Raw genomic sequence first — 17,065 nt, 5'->3', positions numbered from 1 at the left:
TGGATTATCTAGTAGACAATTTTTGTCCACACCTTCTAAAATATATTTCTACAATCTGACTACGTTTTTCCTTCAGTGTGTCTTAAACAAGATTTGGTGTGTTCTGGTATTTTGGTTTCCATTGTGCCTTATTTGGCAATTCCTCAGGTAAATATCAGACATAAGCTATCATCATCACAGATGTACCATGCATACATAAATCCATAAATATATCAAATATTTTGTTTTTTTCTCATTTAAAAAAATTGAGAGTTGCTATGTCATTACCTGAATGATCATTTCTCAATAGAACTATTAATATCTGACCTACTCCCAAAAGCTATGGATTTTCTTACTTAAAAGGCTGAATAGTTTTCCTCCATTTGCAGTCATTTTTTGCTTTTTCTTCCTTAGCCTAACGCATTTTGCGGCATAACTTTATCATGAATCTGTTATTTCCATCACGTTTTCACATTCGGACTCTAAAAGCTTTGTCCATTGCTATACAGCAGACGTTGCTGTTCCATATGAAGCTTATTTATGTGTGTATTACTTCCAGCTCTCCCGGTTTTGAGGACTTTGGCACCTACCCCGCCCTACCCCTGTATTTGTGTCCTGTACCCCCCATGTGTGCGCGTTTAGTTGGTTGGTTTTGAAATCCGAGAAGGAAAGGAATTTATCTTTGTCTTGGGCTCCCCCTGCTGTTTGTGATGGTTCCTTATCAACAAAGAGTCCAAAGCTTGATGTGTGTTCATTATCAGTGAAGAGATATTTAAAATCTTGATGTGTGTTAATAGTTGTTATTGGTTTTGTTTTGTTTTGTCAAGAGATATTTGGCAGCCACAGGTGGGTTGAAAATACACTGAACTTACAACTTACCAAAAGGATGGTTTGAAGGGCTCAGATCCTTCCATTCTTCCTCAAGAGGAATGGCAATGAATTAAAGTTACAAAGTATTGGATAGAGGTCATCTGAAGTTTCAGGTACAGTATCTTAGAACTGTAGCTAAAAGTGGTTTTAATACGAGGGCCATCATCCCCTCACCGACGAGTCGCTGTCTCTCAGATTTAGCGAAGAAAGCACTCTCCGGCATCAGACTGTCAGCTCTCACTGGAGGGTGTTTCCAGTCTTGCAGCTGTCATTGGAGTAGCCAACAAGATTGACAGGATGGAGATTGTTAAGGGAAGAGATAAAGTAAACATCAGACTTTCTCTTTAGAAAACAGTAGAATCGTAGCATAGGTCATATTTGAGGAACCCCAGCTACTGTCTAAGAGACGCTGAGTGCAGGAGGCTCTTTTTCAGAAAGCCAGTCCAGCACTAGCACCTCCGAAGTCATGGCGGGTGCTGGGGGCAGGGTCTGGCCTTTAGCAAGTCACCAACAGTGAGTTCTACCTACAGAAGACCTGGCAGTGGTATCTGTTTCCCGTGAATCAGGAGTTTGTCCTTGATTTCTCTTTTTGCCTTTTTATCACACACCAGACTGGGAAGCTCGCATTGACAGCCACGGGCGGGTCTTTTATGTGGACCACGTGAACCGCACGACCACCTGGCAGCGTCCGACAACAGCAGCCACCCCTGATGGGATGCGGAGATCGGGGTCCATCCAGCAGATGGAGCAACTCAACAGGCGGTTGGTGATCAGCATGCAGGGAACCCCTGGGAACCCCTGGGAAAGGAGAAGGGCAGCCAGCGAAAATCCCCCCCCACTACACGTTTCTGCTCAGACTGTATGAGGAGCCTGGAAAGTAATTACGTACCTTAAGAAACCCATTTGTAGCAGGTACTTAGAAAGCTAGATTTAGAATTTGGTGGCAGGAGACTAATTAAGCCTTAGTGTCATTTAAAGATGGAGAATTCTCTGATCTTCTTGACAGCATGTGCTCAAAAACAGGTGTTCCTTAACCAGGGGCTCTCAGACAACCCTCCTCTCTAGGTACTCACCAAGAATGCCTTTGTTCCATGAACCCTCCAGAAACTGTATGCAGAATTACACGTGGATGCACATTTTCCCATCAGACTGGTCCATATCTCTCAAGAGATTCTCAAAAGGGCCCAGAACTCAAACAGCTGAGAACCCTCCAAAGATGGGTTCTGTAGAATACTAAAAGCCTCTGGAGAAAAAACAATATCATCCTGTATTCATGTCTGCCTCAGTCCCCTAATTGCTATATACTCAGTAATTCCTAAAAAGCTTTCATCTTAGGAAAATAAAATGTTTAAAAACAGTTTTTGAGGATTGTTTGGTCTAAAAACTAGACCCTTACCTGTGAAATTGTCAAGATGCCATTTTGTTTTTAACCTGCAAATGCGACCCTAAATAACATTTCTGTCACACTATTAGCTAGCATGAGCATCATATCCAACCTCCTGCTTCTTTAAGGCCAAGATGGCAGCTTTGGGATACTTTTCATAGCTAAGGCCACAAACTGCATGCTTGAATTCAGCCTTATCCACAAGCCATCTCATTAGGATGAAATAAAGGAAAAGTTGAGAGGAACTATACAGTATAAGGAACTAGAAGCTGACTGTATCAGCCAGAAAAATAAAGTGGACAGTTTAGTTCCTATGACAAACACACAGAGACAAAAAATTGAACTTCTGGTTACTGTTGCACACAGAACGACACACCAGGATTCTTTGATCGCTCAAGCATTTGGAAGACATTCACTTTCCATTTTTTGTCCATCAGTAGCCGAGCACTTAGAGTCATTAATGAGAACCATGATGGATGTTCATCGGCAGTGCAATTCTCTAGTCATTCCCACAGAAAGAAAACACGTTACAGAACTTGTGATAACCCAGCTTTATTAGATAAGAACACACCAGAAATCCACAGGAGAGCCCTTTCCTGGTGATTACAACGAAACTCCTGTCAATAAAAATGGGGAGGACACAGCAAGCTCATTTAACCAGAGACTGCACTGAGATTCCATAGGCAGAAATAGTCTGTAGATCTTTCCTGCCCGAACAGAGAAGCTGAACTTGGTTAGGAGCTGAACTTGGCAGGTTGAGACATAGGGAGAGTATCACCAGGCTGTTATCTACGGGAGGTGCAATTCCAAGCACTGAAAGAAAACAATACGTTGAAGCAGAAGTAAGCACCTTGATCTAGGACATAAAAATCCATAAGGGTGCCTGGGTGGCTCAGTGGGTTAAAGCCTCTGCCTTCAGCTCAGGTCATGATCCCAGGATCCTGGGATCGAGTCCCGCGTTGGGCTCTCTGCTCTGTGGAGAGCCTGCTTCCTCCTCTCTCTCTGCTTGCCTTTCTGCCTACTTGTGGTCTCCGTCTGTCAAATAAATAAATAAAATCTTTAAAAAAAAATCCATGAAAGTTCATCATATTCAGGTTGTATAATATAAAAATTAGGCCAAATCTCTCTGAATCAGGCCTCTAGAGAAATTCTACAGGCTTTCATGTGTAAATTCCTGTGCCCTCCAGTGGAACTGAACCGCTGGGGGAGGCAGCCAGACTTTGTGAAACAGGAAGTGGTATTTGGCGCATCCTTCTGGACAGATAAAAAGAAAAGGAATTTGGGACTTGAGAAAGTACTTATTTCTTGTGAGAAAACCTACTTAGGGAAGACCAGATAACCTCGAGATAAGTATCCAGGCTCTTCGGCGCTTATCTTAACCTAATAACGTTCAAGCTTGTAGAGTTTTTCAGTGATCTGGCATGATAAGGCAGTCACAGAAAGTATACTGCTGGTCTTTGGGATGTGACCACTCCTGGGGGATCTTTTTTTGAAAACCTTCGTTGGTTATCAGAAGGAATTTACAGCAATCCTGTCTCACGGCAAAACAAATATTTCTCGGTGTTGCAAGGTGTAAGGGAAGGAAAACCTTCTTTCTTCCCTTCTAAGTTCTTTGGCTGACTTAATACTTAAATTGACATAAGAAAAAGATTAAAAGGAGAAAAGTAAGTTTAATTTTGTGTGTAGGGAAGCTCACAGAACTATGAGGCTCAAAGAAATGACGAGAAACATTTTTTGTGTGTGAAGAATTAATGAACCAGTTTGGGCTTGGGGTAGTAAATTGGTAAAGAGGAACAAGGTTGGTTTACCCAGCCTTCTTGAGCCTGATTCCTATCCCTGGTGATAAGGAGGACTACTGCCCTCCAGGTGCACACTCACAAGGGAAATTCAGTGCCTGCCCTTGGAGAACAGAGGACGGTCAGAGGGTCCTTCTGCACTGGTGGTTTCTTAAGTAACTTTAATTCAAAGCAATCAATATGCCAAAATGGCATATTTTGGGGTGGCCTGCCCTGGACCCCATCCGTGGGGTTTCCCTGGACTCCCGACAGCGTGAATATGAAAGTCAAGTGTGTTTGTGCAAGGAGACGCACACTGAGAAAGGCAGAGTGCACAATGCAGCCTACGGCGACCACATGCAAACTCGCCGGTCTCCAAACGCAGCACGCCTTTCCTGGCCTTTATGGCTTGACCATGTGCTCCTACGGCAGAGACGTCCCTCACCACCTGCCTGCCATGCTCCACTCTGCTAAGGCCCATGAGAATGTCCTGTGGTCCCTGAAATCTCCCAGAGCCCTCTACGCACAGCTAGTGGTTGCCTCTTCTGTGATTGAAACTTTCTGCCCTGTCCTCCTGGGTACCCCTCCCCATGCCTGGTGGGTACCAGAATCTAACAGGACTCAGTGTAAGACAGTTTCTCTAGTTAATTCTTTCACTTTCAGAATATTCTGAATTAACTCAATGCACCTTCACAGATATTTATTGAACAAGCAGAAAATATAAATATGTATTCTCACTTCAAATAATCAACTAAAGTTTGGGGTTTTTTAGTTATTTGGATAAAATATTTCTATTATTGAGGGGCGCCTGGGTGGCTCAGTGGATTAAGCCGCTGCCTTCGGCTCAGGTCGTGATCTCAGGGTCCTGGGATCGAGCCCCGCGTCGGGCTCTCTGCTCTGCAGGGAGCCTGCTTCCTCCTCTCTCTCTGCCTGCCTCTCTGCCTACTTGTGATCTCTCTCTCTGTCAAATAAATAAAATAAAATCTTAAAAAAATACATTTCTATTATTGAGACATGGAAGTTTTAAACATGAAAAAAAAAATTATGTATATATAATTCTACGACCCCAGGCTTTACCTTTTGAAAAAAATCTTGTCTTAATTTCCACGTGCATGCGTAGGCCTTGCGTAGCTGTGATGATAATATGTAGTTAGTTTTATATTCTCTTCTCACTTGCCGCACTATAAGCATTTTCATATTGCTACAGAGACTTAGAATATCATTTAAATGGTTGTATAGTATTCCAGTGAATGGACCGTACTTTAGTTAACTTCATTTGCCATAGTGCTGCATGTTTTCCTTATTGCTTTCATCACTATTTTGGATAAGGGTGAAGGCCCTGTAAAATATTAGTATTGTCTCACAGGAGTGTTTCCTTGGGGTTATATTCTCCAAAGTGCAGGCTACAGGGGATCACTGTGGTTTTGGTATTTGATATCAATGCCTAATGTTTTCTAAAGTGTTTCTGTGGGCTCAATCTGCCAGCAACAACAACTTCATTCCATCCCACCTTTGGGTGTGGTTTTGTGGACCTAAGGTGCTCCTGGGATTTTAGTTCTTTCATTTGACTTCTGACAGGGAGGGTCAAATTTTGTTTCCATAAGTTTTCCTTTTACCAGTTGTAGCTCCTCCCCTGAGAACTGTGTGGTCTTGGGCTTTTGTGTTTGGTTTGGCTCAATTCTGGAAGGTTTTTCTCTTGCTTGGTTTTGTGTGTCCCTGTGTGTGTATTCATTTATAAATGAGATATTCTGGCTGACTTTCTTACCAATTTCCATGAACTCTTTTTTTTTAAGAGAGTATTTTTAAAAAATTTTTATTAACATATAATGTATTATTTGCCCCAGGGGAACAGGTCTGTGAATCATCAGGTTTACACATTTCACAGCACTCACCATAGCACATACCCTCCCCAATGTCCATCACCCAACCACCCCATCCCTAACCCCCCACCACCCCCAGCAACCCTCAGTTTGTTTTGTGAGATTAAGAGTCTCCCTCCCGATCCCATCTTGCCAAAAACTCTTTACATAATATTTTAAAAAGCATGAAGGAGGACATGGAAGGATAATTCTTGATGAAATGCGAGAGAACCTGTTCTGACTACCTCTCTCATCTTTAAAACAGAGCGAGTGTCTGAGGCTGCCCTCGCTGAGTGATCTCCACAAACTGCTGTGTGTCCTGCTTCCCCAGAACTGTTCCTGTACTTCAGGACAGATCAGGGCTGGGGTGTAGTACCTGAGATTTGAGGTCACTGACTCAGTAAGGCCCAAGACAGTCAAAGTCCAACTGAGGACACAGCAGGTTGTGAAATTACTGACATTTTCATCATCAAATAAGATTGCATTGATTCACAGACATTCTCTTCTGTGATCACTGCACTTTGGGAAGGAAAAGTGAGGCTACAACTTTATATTTGTCTGTGCCCAGAACAGAGTAACACAGAGTAACAAACCACCCAAACTTGGTGGCATGAAACAATGATAATTTATTGCTACCGTCATTGTTATTATATATCATTTTTATTTGTTACGGTTTCCATGGCTGACTGGGTTCAGTGAAGCCATTCTCTCTTGGGGTATTGTATTGTCTTGTGGTTGCAGAGGTTGGCCGGGGCTGGTGACCCACATATCTGGAGGTTGATGCTGGCTGTGACTGTCAGTCAGAACACCTATCCGTGGACTTCCCGTGGGACCTCACAGCATGGCCAATGCAAACTGTCACTTACGTTATCCTCAATTTGTCAAGGTAGCCACAAGCTCTTCCCAGGTTCAAGGGAAGGAGACTTTGATTCTGCGTCTTAACAGATGAGTAATTAGGTTCCAGAAGAGCATGTGGGACTAAAAATATTGTTCATCCATTTTTGGAAAATGCCGCCTGCCATGAGTCATTTAGGGAATCTCCCTGACGACAGCTCCCTTGGTCTTTGGCAGTCCCATTCCTCCCCTGGTCAAGGTTACACACGTAGGCAGCTTCTCAGTGACGCACTCTGTCCCTCCCACCATGGTGGCACTCTCTGAGTTCCAACAAGCAGAACAGCAGACAGCCATCCTTCATCTTCCCCACAACCTCCAAACCACAGACATGTTGACATGGCAAATAAACATGGGTATTCCTCTATATAATCCTTTGCTCATTCCTGCCCTCTCCCTGTTTTCTTATAAGAGGCCTTCTCAGGAATGCCTCACAGTAACTGCTGCAGGCAAAGGTGTTTCGTGACACAGGTCATGGGTGAGTGGCTGAGCCTCTGTAGATAAAATACAACTTAGAGAAAGCAACCGGTGACTCTTAAACCTAGACGTAAGTAATGCCACCTGAAGGACTTCTTAGAAATGCAGATTTCAATTTTGCTTCAATTTCTGTGATTATAACAATCACCCAGCTGATTCTCTTGCAAGGGGTGTAGAGACCACACTTAAGAAAAAGAAATTCTGGGGGTGCCTGGGTGGCTCAGTGGGTTGAGCCTCTGCCTTCGGCTCAGGTCATGGTCTCAGGGTCCTGGGATCGAGCCCCGCGTTGGTCTCTCTGCCAGGCGGGGAGGAGAAGGGGGCTACATGGAATGAGGGAAGTAGAGCAAAGAGGAAGGACACGGCTGGACATCGGCCTATAAATTACAGCGTAAATGAGGCAGAGCAGGCTATCGGAGGCAGGGAGGTTTAGGAAATGTCTGCATTTGGGGGCAGAGACAGATCTTATTCTCCCTGCCGTGTGGGGGTGTTCCCCTCCCCCAGCAGCATGCTTGCAGAACCACCATCGTCCCCCGTGCCCACCTGTGTCCAGGCCTTTAGCGCCTCCAGACTGGGCTGTTGCAGCGGCTGGTTTCCAGCTGTTCTCGCCAACTCATGCTGTCCTCTTCCAGTGCATCCCCCACCTAGACGGAAGTCCTCATTCTCAGTGGCTAGCTCAATGTCTTTTTCAACAATTAGCCAGATCCAGCCACAGTGATTCTCAAAGTTGGTCCCTGGGCCAGCAGCAGCAGCATCACCTGAGAACTAGTTAGAAATGCAGGGTCTTGCCTCCTCCCTCCCCAGACCTACCGAATCTGAGAAATTCTGGGAGCGGGGCCCAGCTGTCTGTGTTTCAACAAGCCTGCAGGTGATTCTGCTACAGCTCAAGAACCCATACCTAGAGGGGCACCCTGTCAGGGCTCCCTGCCTCCCCCTCTGCTTGTCCCCTCGATGCCTAAGGCCCACACATCCCGGGCACCCACCCAGCTGCTCAGAGTTCCGCAAGACTGAACTCTTCTGTCTTAGTCTACATTCTTTCCCTGCAAGGTCCCCAACAGGCTCATACTGATTCAAAATGTAGGCATTGAGGTGTTTCCCTGTCTGTGTCATGCTTTTTGACATTGTTAGAGTGATGGCTTGCGTGCCATTCCCCTCTTTGTTCTGTCTCTGCTGTGTGTGTTCAGAGGCCAATATCCTATTCTCATCCTGACTTGGATCTAAAAGTCCAGCATGGAGCCTGGGCATATTGAGAGAGTCAGTACATATTTAGTAAGTACCCGGGAAGGTGGTTGACTGGCCAAATCCTCATCTTGGGAAGAAAAATAAAATGAGCCTTCAGATCAGCAGAAAACATCTGCTTGTCAGCCAGCATGCTCTTCGTATGTAATATTTCCACAGTTCCTGCCAGTGGTATCAGTTACCTGTCAGATGACAATAAGGGGTAGAATTATTACTCTGGTTTGTAGACCACAATATGTGCAATAATGTAGAAGTAATTTGATATCTTACTTGTAACATTTAAAGTTATTTCCCAAACCTTTATTTTAGACTTAGTCTGGTCTTGTTTAATGCAGGGCAGAGGCTGTTTTTTTTGTGACTAGTTATCTGTGTTAATGTGTAAAAGTCACCATAGTTGAAACTTACCACAGTTTACAAAACAAAAAGAAGTCCACTCATCTGGACACACTTGTCTTGCCAATTGTTTTGGTATCTTGTGGGAATTTTAAGCATTTATTTGCCAATATTCAAGACAATTCTTTACAGATTTCTCCAGTTCCCTGGTTCAGAGCATCAGCCCCCAGCAAGGCAATAACCAAAAGTTAACTCCTGTCTTTCCATTTTCTGATGCAAAGGTATCAAAACATTCAGCGAACCATTGCAACAGAGAGGTCTGAAGAAGATTCTGGCAGCCAGAGTTGTGAGCAGGTCCCTGCAGGAGGCAATGGAGGAGGTGGTGGGAGCGACTCAGAGGCTGAATCTTCTCAGTCAAGCTTAGGTATGGAAGGAGGGGATCTGAGTCTCCTGGGTTGGCATCCGGTGGCAGTGTGACAGTGTGTGGACCCCTGCCGTGCCTTGGGGGATGCACTGGGTCCTGGGGGGAAGAGAGGTGGAATGGGGGAGGTCGGGGAGGGGGGAGGGGAAAGAGGCTTGGTGTCAGCAGTGTGAAACAGACAGCAGTTTCCCACCATGAACATAAAGGAGAAGTGAATTCATAGTAAGAGAACTCATACTTGTGCACTGAAGCAATTTTTCCAGTGGCCTAATGATTTCTCATCGAGTGAATTTATTTGTGGGTGTCCTAAGAATTTTCCACTTATAAATAAAACATGCATTCAAAATTCACAGTCTACATCAAAGAAGCTACATAACAACACTAGGAATAATTGTTTGTTTGCATTTAAAATAAAATCCAATTCCCCCTTGAGGGAGCAACCTGGGAGTAAAGAGAAAGGTACTCTTCTGCCGCCGTGCCTGGTTACCTAATACTGTAGGCCAGGCCTCCGCCAGTTGTCTGCTTTTTGTTTCTTTGAATCTGCCTGAGTGGACTCAGACGAGAATATTCAAGGGGCATAGAAGACTGGCTTCAGTTTTTTATACCCGTAATGACATAAGATTATCACAGTGACATCCCAATCCACTTTCTCTTAAGTTGGGTTGAGTGATGGCACGTTGGAAGCTCGGGGGAGAAGCTCCCTGCTGCAGGGCAGAACAGTGGATTTCCATGCACACACAGTCCCACCGACTGTAAGAGCATCCGCTCTATTCATTTTACCAGATACACTAGTTAAACTGACTGGTTTTAGTTTTTCTGTGTATTCATTTTTGTGACCTCTGAGAGAGGTGTGGTCAAGTTGTCAAGTAATTAAAATCAAGAGGAAAAAAGGAATAGAAGATCTCTTTCTGAGTTTGGTTTCGAAACCTTTGCATTTGCTATGCAGCAAACGATCCCAAAAGGTAGCAGCTCAAACTCCCAGCCTTGCATTTATCCCACAGGGGAGCAATTGTAGTTGCGTGGGGCTCACGCATGCGTCCTCTGTCAGCTGCCCGGTCCGCTGCGGGCTGGCTAGCCTGACATGGCCTCCGCAGGGCTGGCTTGTCCCTGCTCCGCGTAGCCTCTCATCCTGTCCCAGACTAGCCCAAGCTTGTTCTCAGAGTGGTGGCAGGGTCCTAAGACAGAGTGGGGACACGAAGACTTCCTGGAACCCTGGCTTACAAGTTCTTGCAAACTCTTTTACTCTAGGGAAGACACGGGCTAGCTCAGTTCGGCAGGAAGAGTGCAGAGTCTCGTGCAGGTGATGCAGGGAAGGGAAGAATTGTGCCTCTTTCTGCAAACCACCTTAACTATGCTTAGCCACTCATAAAATAAGAAGAACGACACTGTTATAAAAGGGACAAGATGTTCGAGGACTTGAGCCTACTGGAGTTATGCAGGAGCACTCCTAGGAGATAATGACTCTTCCTGGCACACACAACGTGATAGGACACCTGGTCCTATCACCGGGATACCTGATCATATCACTATTCAGAACCACAGTCCGTTCCCAGCTATCCAGTCAAAGCTTAACACGCTGCTGGTGTAGAGAGAGAAGTACTGCATTTGAAATGACTTTTTCCCAATGTGTCCGTTGCTTTGCTTTCCTTTTTCCAGATCTGCGGAGAGAAGGGTCTCTTTCTCCGGTGAATTCACAAAAAATCACCTTGTTGCTGCAGTCCCCAGCGGTGAAGTTCATCACCAACCCCGAGTTCTTCACTGTACTACACGCCAATTATGTGCGTACTCCTGAATACAGAGGGGGCCCACCTGGCTTCCATCAAAACTCAAAACACTCCTTTGCTAAGTTGTTTAATAGATGAAAAAGGAAGGCATTTTAACCCAGGCAAGATTGGAACCAAAACAAAACAAAACAACTCAGTCCACTCTTTCTACTGTCTGGGAGTCTCCCAAAAAGGAGAAGAGCTGGATTTGGCAACGCTGTTGCTTCTTTGTTTTCATTAGACACAAATGTATCAATATCAGTGAAAGTCCTTTCAAAACAGATATGTGTTTCTGTTACTGCTAAAATGTTATTTAAAGGAACAAGATTATGAAGTTGACAAATTCCCCTCAGCCTGCATCATTTTATAAAATCACTTTCATTAAAGAAATGTTAAATTAGATTTCTCCTAGATAAGTTTTCCCTTTAATGAAATGAGATGTTCAAATACCATACTTGTTATTTTTGCATATATAGTTTTTTTTTGTATTTTCAAGAAAGCAATTACATGCTTTTCCTATATTCATTAATTTTTTCATTAGACAAATATTTTCTGTGGACAGATGCAGATCTAGGTGCTGGCCACACAGAGACAGCATGACAGCTGAACAGCACAAGCTCCCAATTTGTGGAGCAACAGACACATACAAAGAATAGTCTGACCTGAGAGGACAGCGCCCAACCTCAGGGAGAAATGAAGTGCTCTGGAAACACCAGAGATACAGTCTAGGGGATCATCCCCGAGGACAGGGCTGCTGAGCTGAGTCAGGAAGGTTGCAAGGGAGTGGGAAGAAGCTCCAGAGAGAGGGAGAAAGGACGCAGCTGTGAAGAGGCTCAGAGTTGGGTATGTGAGGTTGGGATGTGGTGACGGGCAAAGGTGGGAGGAAGGGCTGGAGAAAAAGTAGCAAAACTCAGGGAAAGTCATGAAAAGGAGCATAGCTGTGCCTCAGAAGGCAGTAGGAAGAACCAACAGTCCTAGGCATTTGCATTACAGGATCAAATGTTCAATTAAACATCTTCTCCATCAGAAGGGCCGCGACTGGGTGGCCTCTAAGGCTAGAGGCTGATCCAGCCTCACAAGTGAGAGATGATTGAGGCCACCCTGAGGAAGGGGCTGGGAGGACAGAAAGGGGGACCATGGTGATGGAGGTGGGCAAGGGTGAGGACTCATGAAAGTCGGAATCTTTTCCGCTTTGGGCTCCTGAGTTAGGGGTAAAATTACTTGCACCTGAGCAGGTGCCATTATTTGATTAGGTGACAGTGGGAGGAGACCAGTTTTTAGCAGGTTTTACTTGAGAAGCCTCTGGGACATCTGTTGTTAGACTCAGAGCGGCTGCCCACTGGGGCAGGGGTGAGTCACAAAGGGGGACAAGGATGCCAGATATTGATGCCCTCAAGCACTGGGCACCAGGTGGCCCTGGCCAGGAGGAGCCACGGCCCCACTCTGGCAGCAAGCGGGGTTGGCTTCCAGCCCTGTGGACCAGAAAATCATCAGTTGGTACAACTAAAAACTCCTGAAACATTTTCCTTTCTTCTCATCCCCATCCCCTCCACACAGAGAAGTTTATGACAGACCTCTGAAGGCCAGCTTTAAGTCCCCAGGGACCCTAAATTAATCCTCCTTGTTACAGACGCAGAAGTGGAGCAAGGGAGGACTGGTGCAGACAGAGAAGGGTGGAGAAGAGAGAGGGGCAATGCTCCCAGTGATGGAGGGAGACTCAGGAGAGCCCAGCCTAGCACTGACTGGGGAGAAGGGGGAGGGGAACCTTTGAGTGCCCCCCTCCCTGTCCCTCCCGGAATGTGACCGTATCTGAGGCTGAAGAAACAGCCATACAGATCAAGCAGATCCATGTGTGTTTATCGTGCGCATTTAATTTTTGAGCAAGATCTCCCCTTCTGAGGCTTCCCCCTCCATGCGCACAATAAGTCACTGTGTTAGCAATCAGGTTACATTGTGATAAGGTGCTCAAGGTGTACTTGGTCTGTATTTTTCCTACCCCCCCCTCCCCTAACCCCCTATCCCAACTGGCCCTGACCCCCCCCTCAGGGTGCCTACCGAGTCTTCACCAGTAGCACCTGCTTAAAGCACATGATTCTGAAAGTCCGGCGGGATGCACGCAATTTCGAACGCTACCAGCACAACCGCGACTTGGTGAATTTCATCAACATGTTTGCAGACACGCGGCTGGAACTGCCCCGGGGCTGGGAGATCAAAACGGACCAGCAGGGAAAGGTGAGTGTGACTGACTGTGGGCCTTTCAACAGAGGGCTCTTTATCTGAGGAAGACCCATAAGAAAGTGAGGGGTGGGGGAAATGAATGAGGACAGGAAAGTCTGTGTCTCATAGATGTGCCATCAGCCACAAGGAAGAAGAGAGGTTTCCATCCTACAGCATCCCCGGCCTCTTGCCCCCTGATGCCAATAGCACCAACACCAACTTGGGATATTGTTAGATGTTCCCTGGAGAGCCAATCATGCCCAGTTTGAGAATTGCTGCCTATGTGTTTGGACATTGAAACCAGAGTCTGTTCAATGACCTTTCTATTGTTATGTCTCCTTAGACAGCTAACTCTCGGGGAATGCGATTATTAGTTAAGTGGGAATGACATTATTAGATTACTTGTGGTGATTTTCCTAATAAGCCTTCAGTTCTCATTAAAACAGCCTGGCAAACAGGCAGGGTATATTGGGCCCATTTGATGTTACTGGCTTGCATTTTGCCTTTGTGTGACCTTAGCCAAAACTGATCTTTCCCTGGGATACTTTGGAGCCTCGCTGAGTTTGCTGCAGCAAAAGTGTTCTTTCTTAATCATCACCGGTCACATCAGTGTATTTATAGGACAGACCCAACAGTTTATGAAAGACTTGTCTCTGTGTAATTTTTTTTTTTTTTGTGAGGGGTGGTCTGTGGTGGAGAGAATCCCTCCCTCTTTTAGGGTCAAAGGAATCAGAAATTTTGTCAGTAGACATGTCTTAGTCTCTGTGATGTTCAGTGTGCCACAGTTCCCCAAAGTGGGCTGATAGGGCGCCATTGTCCCCTGGGAACCACAGATTCCTCCCCACAAACCCGCAGCATGTCTCAGTGCCTGGACTCTCTGAAGTGTGTGGAGAAAGAGGGTCCACTAATGCAAGTCTGTTAGTTCAGTAAGTCTGCGTGACCAGCTCCTGTGTAGTTGGGTGAATTAGAAAAGGGTCTGGGGTGGGAGGGTGCTTTGTGTAGTAGAAAAGCCTCGAGAGCCAGAATCTGCTTCTAAGGACCTTCTCTTTTATCTGGTGTGTCCTCCACTTGGAGAATGAGTGATTTACGCTGGGAGGACCCGGGGATGTGTATTAGGCTGGGAAATAAATCCTGAGCCAGAACAGAGAGGAAAGGAGCCGGGGTGCACGTGCCTCATCTTGGTGGTCTGTGGTCACCATATTTACATTATTACTTAACTAAGTTGCCAGTAGTACACCACTAGGAGCCAGTGAACAGAAAGTGTCGTTATCATTTATTATGAAAATAGCACACTAATGCAAACAACTTGCTTAGCCCAGATTTCCATAACACCCTAAGTGCATACAGCTCTCACACTAGGATGCAAACAGCTGGAGACCCAGCAGAATGCCAGGAAACCCCCCAATGCCATCAGCCCTGTTTCTCCGGGGTGCGTCACACTAGCAAAGAAACACAGTAGCTGAGACTTGCACCAAGAAGTTTAGTCATTTTGGAATGTTTATTAGGGAATTTCTGGCAAAACATTTTCCCCCTAATTCTGTTCACTGATATGGTACCATATATAAGAAGAAAATCTGAATCTAAAATGAGAGGGCTTGAATTCTGCTTTCAGTTATGACACAAACCAGCTGTGTGACTAGGTACACACACATAAAATGGTCTAATTCTTTACTAATTGAGCACACACAGACTCAGAGCTGGCAAACAAAACTTCTAAGAAGCATACTGTGCACTGAATTTTTGGGGGAGAGTGGGAAGTAGCCTTCAATTAAAAATGTATTATCACAGGGGCGCCTGGGTGGCTCAGTGGGTTAAGCTGCTGCCTTCGGCTCAGGTCATGATCTCAGGGTCCTGGGATCGAGCCCCGCATCGGGCTCTCTGCTCTGCAGGGAGCCTGCTTCCTCCTCTCTCTCTGCCTGCCTCTCTGCCTACTTGTGACCTCTCTCTCTGTCAAATAAATAAATAAAATCTTTAAAAAAAATGTATTATCACAATCCGTAGTGTAGAGAGGAACAATGGTGGATAGTGGGGAAAATAGTGGGGAAGGTGTGCAAGGACTACCCCATTCCATTCTAAACACATGACCATGAGCAAGTTCCTTTACTGCTCTGAGCCTCACTTTGTCCTTCATAAAGTAGCAATTATCATTTCTGCCTTCATGCCAGTTATAAAGAGTAAATAAGTGAATGTGGGAATCCATGATAATAGAGTAGATTAGTAATACCTGCTGTTCTTCCTCTTGATACTGTGGGAATTGTCCAATCAAAAAAAATGCAACATCAGACTGGCAACCGGAGAAAATACAAGAATACCTCATTGCCAAAGCCCATCGATGATGGGGATAGGTTGAGAAGAACATTTGTGGACTCTCCTACAGGCTCACCTCTCTGACTTGGAAAGAATGTACTGCACAGGAGCCTGGGATCTAGGAACAGCACTCACTGAAAAATCAGGGGGTGATAGCTCTCTATGCAAAAGACATTTTCACAGATGGCCAGAGAAGGTTCCAGAATGCCGCATCACCTTCTGGTTCCTCATTCTAGCTAATCTGCTTCTTGCTTTATTGACATGTGCAAAGACAGCAGCCTTTGTTTTTACTGTACACCATGGTGGGCATAGAAGACCAGGGCTGGCTGTTTGATGTCTTTGAAAGCATGATCATCCCCACAAAGGGGTTCAGGGACAGTGCTCTGAGAGTGGCACCACTTCGGGAGGACCAGAGTGAAGGCCCAAATGGCATCTGGCTCATCTGTTGTCTTGAAAGCCTGGGAAAGGAGGTCACAGCTTTCTGCAAGCTTCAGTAGAGATTAGATGTGGACCTTAAGTGGGTTCTAGGCCTGAGTGAGGGGGAGGCTTATCATCCAGAGAGGGCATGGGGCTGCAGGTGGTGGTGCAGGGGAGGGTCCACCTGTTGCCAGCATGCGGCTGAGGCAGCCTCTACTAAGGAATGAACACACAACAGCAAAATAAACAGGAGCCTATGAAGTCCCACTACTATATAAAGGAAACAGAACCTTCGAGAAAAAAAACATATCTTACGTATAATTTCCTTCAGAAACTAGAAGAATTTAAAAGGTACCTGCCAATCGTACACAAGATGGTTTAGGAGCACGTGGTTTCTATTGAGCAAGAAGAAGCAGCCACGAACTGAGAAAAGCTGAGAGGAGGCAGATGTAAGAAAAGAGAACTACCATATGATCTGGAAATCCCACTTCTGAGTATATCTCCGAAAGAATTGAAATCAAAATCCCAAAGAGATACCTGCAGTGCTATGTTCCTTGAAGCATCAGTCGCAATAACCAGACAACCTAAATGCCCACTGACAGATGCATGGGTAAAGAAAATGTGGTGTATAAGGAGGGAGGTAGGGGGTGTTAAGCAGTGGTGGGGGTTAAGGAGTACACATGTTAGGAGGAGCACTGGGTGACGTATGTGAGTGTCGAATCACGGTGCTGTACACTGGAAACCAATACACTGTACGTTAACGAGCTGCATTTAAGCTAAAAACTTTTAAAAAGGTACATTTGTAAAGGTACGTACAGAAGCATATGGGAATAGAACTGCTCCTAACTCAGTGAAACTGCACAGTGCATAATGTGTCTGTCTTTTTTTTTAAAGCAATTTTATTTATTTATGTATTTGACAGAGAGAGAAATCACAAGTAGGCAGAGAGGCAGGCAGAGAGAGAAGGAGAAGCAGGCTCCCTGCTGAGCAGAGAGCCCAATGAGAGAGCCCGATGCGGGGCTCGACCCCAGGACCCTGAGATCATGACCTGAGCCAAAGACAGAGGCTTAACCCACTGAGCCACCCAGGCGCCCCCATAATTTGTCTTTCAAGTAACATCTTCTTTCATTAAGACA

At 45.4% G+C, this 17,065-nt stretch overlaps 1 protein-coding gene across 4 annotated transcripts in view; it reads left to right on the top strand.

Moving 5' to 3' along the window:
- Nucleotides 1-17,065, top strand: part of HECW1 (HECT, C2 and WW domain containing E3 ubiquitin protein ligase 1) — a 466,123-nt gene that overhangs the window by 368,868 nt on the left and 80,190 nt on the right. For all 4 annotated transcript variants that reach the window (XM_046021545.1, XM_046021547.1, XM_046021544.1 and 1 more), the window contains 4 exons: nt 1,461-1,611; nt 9,086-9,228; nt 10,882-11,003; nt 13,035-13,220. In XM_046021545.1, the coding sequence (XP_045877501.1) occupies nt 1,461-1,611; nt 9,086-9,228; nt 10,882-11,003; nt 13,035-13,220 (602 nt within the window). The remainder of the gene's footprint in view (nt 1-1,460; nt 1,612-9,085; nt 9,229-10,881; nt 11,004-13,034; nt 13,221-17,065) is intronic.

This window comes from Meles meles, chromosome 10 (genome assembly GCF_922984935.1).
Source record: "Meles meles chromosome 10, mMelMel3.1 paternal haplotype, whole genome shotgun sequence".
In the NCBI taxonomy this organism is placed as follows: Eukaryota; Metazoa; Chordata; class Mammalia; order Carnivora; family Mustelidae; genus Meles; species Meles meles.
This window is presented reverse-complemented; position numbering and strand designations above follow the sequence as displayed.